Genomic DNA, 7633 nt, shown 5'->3' on the forward strand with positions numbered 1-7633 from the left:
ATCAATTACCCATACGAACGGATTTTCACAGATGGGAATACATTTTTTTTTAAAAAATTCTAAATCCGCGGTTAATCCGCATCCGGTCCGCATCACCCGTTTATCCGTGGATGTCAAATCCGCGGGTGATTGGGCCGTTTACCGTTCAATTTTCCAAATCCGCAACTTTGACGGTTTGGTTGCGGGTGACCCCTAATCCACAACCGTCCGTCCGTTGCACACCCACAGATTCAAATATTCCACGTCCATCTAACCCAAATTAGCTGGACCATCAATTATGTCCTTATGGCCTCGAGAACTGTACACAACCACCACCTAAACAAAATCATTTCAAGCTGAAACCCACGACACCACTTCTTATTCTCAATTCAACACTTCCCTGCGTCCGGCCACATCGACCGTGTACCATCATCTCCATCGACCAAACCCAGTTCACTTATCTGAGTCCCAACTCCAGGCAACACCTCCATTAACTGCAATAAAGCAAAACCATGGCAGTTTCACCACCTAGTATTTTAGATGGGAAAAAAAAGGTTCAGTCCAAAACCACACAAAATAGTATACTTTAGTCCAGATCTAGTTGACTGGGTACAATTTAATCCAAAAATTGTATAAATACGTTGCTACCCTTCACACGCTTTTAATAAAGTACACGTGCAATGAAAAACATCAGTTTTGTAACTGACACAGTGAACGTGGTTGCGACACGTTAGCCTTTAATTAAAAACTTATTAAAACTGCGGGAGTAACGGACAAATTCAGTAACTTCAAACATTCTGCTTTATCAGAAACTTTAGAAGAAAAAAGTCAAAAAAAAATTCAGAAGAAAATCAAAAAAAAATTCAGAAGTTTTTGCAAACAAACCCTAGAAATTTACAGACTAAAACCCTAAAAATCTTATTCATCAAAACACCACATTATATGGTTGAAGTATCAGTAACATCATGGTGAAAGGAAATAAAGTAGTTTCAAAGAAGAACACACCAACAATTGAAGATTCATCATCAAATGAAGAAGAAAATCCATCAGTTGCAGTAGAAGAAATTCAAAAATCAACATCACCAACAACGAAATCAAAGTCAGCAATAAAAAATTCAACACCAAATTCATCCCCAACTACATCAGTTGCATCAGAAGAAATTCGAAAATCAACAGGACCAAAGACGAGATCTAAGAGAGGATTAGAAGATTCAACATCAATTTCAGTACCAGAAACTTCAAAAACATCACCAGTTAAGAAGAAATCAAAGACTACAAAGCCTTCAACATCAAAAACATCACCAGCTAAGAAGAGCCAAAGCCTTCAAAGCCTTTAAAAACTGTTAAAACAAAAAAGATAACAATTCAAGTCCAGTTATGTCCGTTTTTGAGCAATTTTCATGGGATCTGTTGTTGGTGTGTACAGATATGTACACCACTAGGCTGTTGCAGTGATTCATGTCTAGTTATGCCTGTTTTTTAGAAATTTTAATGGGATTTGTTGTTGGTGTGTACATATTTGTACACCCTTAGGCGGTTACAATGATTCATGTCCATTTATATCTATTTTTTAGAAATTTTTATGGGATTTGTTGTCGGTGTATACATATCTGTACACCTCTAGGCTGTTGCAGTGATTGATGTCCATTTATGTCTGTTTTTGAGCAATTTTCATGGGATTTCTTGTTGGTGTGTACATATTTATACACCCCTAGGCTGTTGCAGTGATTCATGTCCATTTATATCTGTTTTTGAGCAATTTTCATGGGATTTTTTGTTGGTGTGTAAATACTAGTACACCAACATGTCATGTTATGTGAGTTTGTGAGTGGTTTTATGGCTAATGGAATGTTATATGTGTTATGGAGTTGTTTCATTTCAATTGTGTGTACAGATTTGTACACAAGCATTGTATTGCAGTGATTCAAGGCATGTTGTGCTTGTTTTAAAGATTTTTCTGTAGGAGTGTACAGGTTTTTACACCATCATGGTGTTATAGTGATGTATGGCATGTTGTATGTGAATTATTGTTGCTCTTGTTATATTTATGTACCGGTGTACTGGTTTGTACACCAGCATTTTTGTATGAGTATCATGTGTTATGCTTCTCTTTTCTTATTCCAATTTGTCTATTTTCGTAGATGCAAACAAACCTTATAGATCAAGTTTTCATGCAATCAACGAGTTTGTGAACACGTACCTTGAGGAGGATGGATAAGTAAGGAAAAAGGATCATAAAAAAGTCTGGTTCATAAAATTTCAGTTAGAGAAGCAAAAGGAGAGCCCTTTTTGGCCTGTATTAGATGTCTTTTTTCACAAGAAAGCTGAAGAAAAAGAGGAGGAAAGTAAGAAAAGAAAAAGGAGAAGAAGAGAGATGTGTATTTCAAGAGTCCAGAATCAATCTTTTAGATTGTGAACCAGTTCCTCCATGATAATTCAGGGAGAAATGTCTTTGTTTTCAATACTTCCGAGGAGAAAAAGTTTGTGGAAGTAGAAAATATGCCTGAAGATTTGTTCTTAATTTTTGAATTACTGGCATCAGAACCTGTGGAAGGAGAATGTACCAAAACTAGAGATGAGAAGAGATACGGTTCACTAATAAACCGAATAAAACTGAAGGATCAATCTAGGTTGGGGAAACTAGATGTGCAGAATGAAATCTTGTGTATAATGAAGTAAAAACCAACGTTGGATATGGAGATTGAGAGAAATGCCGAGGACTTGGTAGTGTTGTTTGGGATGTACCTGTGCATCACTGTTTTTTTTACCACAACAAATGGAAGCGGGATTACCAAGAGTCAATTTGCTCCCTACTTTGAATCATTGGATAGAATGAAAAAACCAACTGGACAGTTCATATACATCAATATCTAATGGATAGCATTAGAAAACATATTGCCTCACCACTTAAAGTTAATGGTTGTATGGTATACTTGTTGGTGAGTTTACATGTGTACATTGTTTTACAACAGTTTTAAGTTGTACAAATTTACATGCTTTGGTTCACTGTATTTGTTGGGTCCTAACATTTATAACTCTTTACTTGTTTGTCAATGCAGTATTGGTTTGCTGAACACAACAACAGCATGACGCCAAGCAATGAACAAGGTTTTCCTAGGTTTCTAAGGTGGGTAATAAGTGACATCAGCAATACAATAGAGAAAGACATTAATGAAGCTATGAAAAAGGTAACTCGATAACTTTATTACGATAGTGATTTCTTCCTAGATGTGTACATTAGATATACACCTTTATAAGGTTTACAAAAATGGTGACAAAATTTTGTCATGTACAACAATATACACCTGTAACACAGGTGTAAAAATATGTATACCTGTTATCCATATTGATACTTTGGCATGTTTTCAGATGCAACCCGGATGGGTAAAATCTTGCAGTGATGAACAACAACAGATAATGGAAGTGTACAGAAAGAATAGGCAAGAAAATAGCAGAGATGCACTGAAAGAAAAGTTGTACAAAGCACTACAGCAAAGAGATGAAGCATTGGAAGAGCTTTCTAACTTGAAGGTTAAACATTTGAAGCTTGTTAGCTTCATTGAAGAAAAAAGAAAAAAACTTTATGAAGTTGATCCAACGAATGTGCAAGATGATAAGGATCTTGTTGATTTGTTTGTTGACTCCTTACAAGAAATCATTTCATTTAACAAAGCATTAAAAAGTGAGGATGAATGTGATGATGATGAGCATGAGGAGGAGGAAGGTGAGAAAGGTGAGAAAAGTGGCAAAGTTGATGATGTGGATGACAGTGATGATGATGATGATGATAGTGATGATGATGAGGAAGGTCAGAAAGGCAAGAGAAGTGGCAAAGATGGTGATGTGGATGGCAGTGATAAGCAGCAGCAGGAGGAGGGTGACGAGGAGGAGGAGGACGATGGTGGTGTCAAAGGTGGTGATGAGGAGCAGGATGATGAGGAGGAGGGGGATGATGGTGGAAAAGGTGGTCATGAGGAGTAGGATGAGGAGGATGGTGGTGGCAAAAGTGGTGATATGCATGATGACGAAGGTGGAAAAGGTGGTGATATGCATGGTGATGACAATGACAAAGAGGGTAGCAAAGGTTGTGATGACGAGGGTGGGAAATCTGAAAACAATGAAGTTCCGTCTGAAACTTCTGAAAAGCGAAGATATAAAATCACTCTTATTAAATGTGGCAGTCATTTTGTTTTTATGTGTGTAGATAGTTGTACACCAGTATATAAAAACTCATACCTTTTCTCTAAACTTGAATCTTTTAGCACTCCTCTGTCAAAGAAAAATGAAGAGAAGGATGGCAAGGATGGAACATGGCAAGGTGTTGAGTCTGAAACTGCTAAGAAGCCTAGGTATGAAATGATCTCAGCTTGCGTTTCTTTTCATTTTCTGTATATGTGTACCAAGATGTACACCTAACAAAAAATGTATTTTTTCAGCACTTCTCTGCCAGAGACAGTTGCATATCAAGAAGACCAGGATGCCACTCAAACAACTGAAATTGATGAGGCTACGATAATCGCAGTTCAAGCCATATCTCAGCTGGACCCTAAAGACATGTTGCCGGTTGAAGAAGATGTGCTTTTACTCACACATGAAGAAGATCAACAGAATGATCCTTATGCATCAATTGAGGACCTTCTAGACAACTTGTCTGAAAGTGTTTTCATAAAGCTTGAAAAAGGTTGTTACAGAATGGAAGCATCTGACGTGAAGGAAAAGATGTCAACCGTGATCCACGAATGTCCAAGTTTTCAATTGTTGAGCCAAGAAGATCCAAAAGAAGAGTCGTCGCAAAGATCATTATCCAATGAAGATGTACGAGAAAGGGTCATTGCTGAAGCAGTGCAGTTCATACAACAACATGGAGATGCATTTTTTAGCAGTCAAGAAGTAGAAGAGCATACGACACCACCTGCAAAGACAAGAGCTGGGAAGATGAAGGAAGCAGAGATGTTGAAGACAAAAGCGGCTGGTAGGTTGTCTAAGACACCACCAAAGAGAGTTGTAAAGAAAAAACTTCCTCCTGATTTCACCGCCGAGGGTAAAAACATACAAGTTAGGATGAAAGTGGATCAAAAAGTCAAGGGGATACAAAAAGAGGGAGAAGAACCAGGTTATCCTGCACCAATAAAGAGAAAGGAAAATGAGTATCATCCTTATCACCCATTGCCAGATATTCGTCAATCAGAACTATACCAAGCCATGGAACCAGGACAGGACAAAAGAAAGGTATAGAAATTATTCGATTATGCAAGCCCGGGGTAAGTTCAGAAAACAATACCTCGCACTATACGAATGATTGAATCTTATTGAAAAAAAGTTATGTGTACCACTATGTACCACCATGTTAACATTTCCTTTATGATTCTGCAGCTCTGTAGCTTGGGAACTAACAAGGCTCGAAGATCCAACAGTCAGGGAAGATATTATGATTGTGGGAAAATTACTTCGTGAATTGATGTTCAACAAGTATATGGACCAAGAGGTACTGCAGTTCTATGTCCATCGATGTTGCAAAGCAATGGTCAGAGATAGCTTTCGTCATCCAGATGATCAAAAGTACATGAGATGTGAAGTAATGAGTCCTACTGCATGTGTAAGTTTCTCAAAAACCAATCAAAAATGTTATATATAGATACTTTAATGATGTGTACATACTAGTACACCTGATTGACATGGCATGTTCTATGTGTTTGTAGATTTCCTAAGGTGTGGACTTAGATATACACCAGTATGTTATATGATTGACACATGCTCTGTTTAAGTATTTGCATGGATGCTTGATTGTTAGATTTTATTTAGGTGTGTACATAGTTGTACACCTGTATCATACGTCATGGATACATCTATGTCATACATCTGTTTCCAGGCCTAAAATGTTTGATATGTGGTAGTGTAGATGCTTCTTAGTTTTCTTGTCTAATTTAGGTGTACCTAATTTATTTTATTTTCCAACAAATTATTGATTGCAGTACTATGTGAAGAAAAATATCATGAGCACTGTACAAAAGCTTGTGGTTGATTTCATACGGGACATTCCTGATAATCTGGAAGTTTTTCTAATCCACGCCAATCACTCTACAGAAAAAATGAGAGTAGGACTTCACTGGTCGTTTCTGAAGTTTGATTTCATAGCTGAAGAGTGGAAGTGGTACAACTCGTTGCACTCAAATGCGGAATATAAAGATGATGCACATCAACTGGAAAATGTGGTGCAATTGGAACTCAACAAGAAGAGAGTGTCAAAGGGTGATGCATCTATAGAACCGCACGAAATAAACATCATGCAATGTCCTGCTCAGGAAATCAATCCAGACTGCCTCATATACACTTGCTACTTTATGAAACGAGGTATGAAGAAGAGAAAGAGTATTGAAAGAGATCAGCAGAAGACCGAATGCATTTGTCAGGGAATGCGAGCAACATTAGTGGCCAAGATGCTGAAAAAAGTCGGATCGTATGAAAAGGTGTGGGATATAGCAACTGATGATTATCACAAGGAGTGGCGCTTGAGTAAAGAGATGAAACCATTGAAGAGGAAGAATAGTTTATTTTAAGCTTCATTATACAAGATCACTCTCTGAATTGCTTCTAAACATTTTCTATCTTTTCAGACAACTATTCAAATTTCAGTTTTTATCACTTTGTTTATGACTTATCAAAACCTTGAATTAATATTTTATTAGTTTCAATATTGATGTTATTGATGTTACAAGTGTATAACTTATCACTACCATTGAAGTGTATATTACAGGTTTTGAAATCTTAAGGTGTACCTGATTGTGCGCATTTACTGACAGAGCATAAAATGTTTAGAAGGTGTACATAAAGGTACACATGTACTGACAAAAAATGTTTAGAAGGTGTACATAAAGGTACCTGATTGAAGACATAAAAATATTACTAAAATTTTTATATCATGCAGAACTGAAAACATAAAAAATTGAACATAGCAAAAGTTGCTCTCATAAAAATTGAAGACATAAAAATATTACAAACCAGTACACTGGTACATAAATTTTTATATCATGCAGAACTGAAGGCATAAAAATATTACTAAAATTTTTATATCATGGAGAACTGAAAACATAAAAATTGAACATAGCAAAAGTAATTACTAATTATACAGATATGAAAGCATAGAATATTACTAAACAAAATAGACTAGTAGCATCCATTGTACACCAAGGTGTACATAGTGGTACACATGTAAAAAGACAGGTAAGAAAAACTGAAGTTCACAGGAAGGTGTACATAATGGTACACATATCCTGGTACTAATTATCCACGCCAAAGAAAATTGAAAAGACATTACCAAAGGTAAAGACCAAACACATAGAATCTTTTGAACAAATGAAACATAGAAAAAAGCATCAAATCATGGGGCAGGTAGCTCTGTAATAGTGACCAAGGGTGAAGCACTTTTTGTACATCATAGGCCTATTTTGCTTCTCATAAGCATTCTTGATATGCTGTGTTCTTCGTCTACCGGGTGGAGGAACAGGAATAGGAACAATAACCTTATCACTAGGATCATAAGCCTGCGGATTTTCATAATTAGGTATTGGCAAGATGATCTCCTGGTATGTACTGTTGTATCATTCGGTGGTGAAGTATGGCTCAACAAATGAATAGATGTCTTCTCCCGTAGCTT

At 36.7% G+C, this 7633-nt stretch overlaps 1 protein-coding gene across 1 annotated transcript; it reads left to right on the forward strand.

Annotated features, from left to right (window-relative positions):
• The first annotated feature begins 2852 nt into the window (after positions 1–2852).
• Positions 2853–3960, forward strand: LOC113290924 (glutamic acid-rich protein-like). Its single transcript, XM_026540508.1, has 3 exons — positions 2853–2918; positions 3039–3167; positions 3349–3960. Exons 1-3 carry the CDS (start codon positions 2853–2855, stop codon positions 3958–3960), a joined length of 807 nt encoding a protein of 268 aa, XP_026396293.1.
• The last annotated feature ends 3673 nt before the right edge of the window (positions 3961–7633 follow it).

Source organism: Papaver somniferum, chromosome 6 (assembly GCF_003573695.1).
Source record: "Papaver somniferum cultivar HN1 chromosome 6, ASM357369v1, whole genome shotgun sequence".
NCBI lineage: Eukaryota > Viridiplantae > Streptophyta > Magnoliopsida > Ranunculales > Papaveraceae > Papaver > Papaver somniferum.

Bases quoted from the DNA above. Each gene is read 5' to 3' on its own strand.
- LOC113290924 (XM_026540508.1), top strand. From the start codon at position 2,853: ATGGATAGCATTAGAAAACATATTGCCTCACCACTTAAAGTTAATGGT. The intron at 2,919-3,038 runs GTGAGTTTACAT...TTGTCAATGCAG, and splicing joins GTTGTATGGTATACTTGTTG to TATTGGTTTGCTGAACACAA. The intron at 3,168-3,348 runs GTAACTCGATAA...GCATGTTTTCAG, and splicing joins TTAATGAAGCTATGAAAAAG to ATGCAACCCGGATGGGTAAA.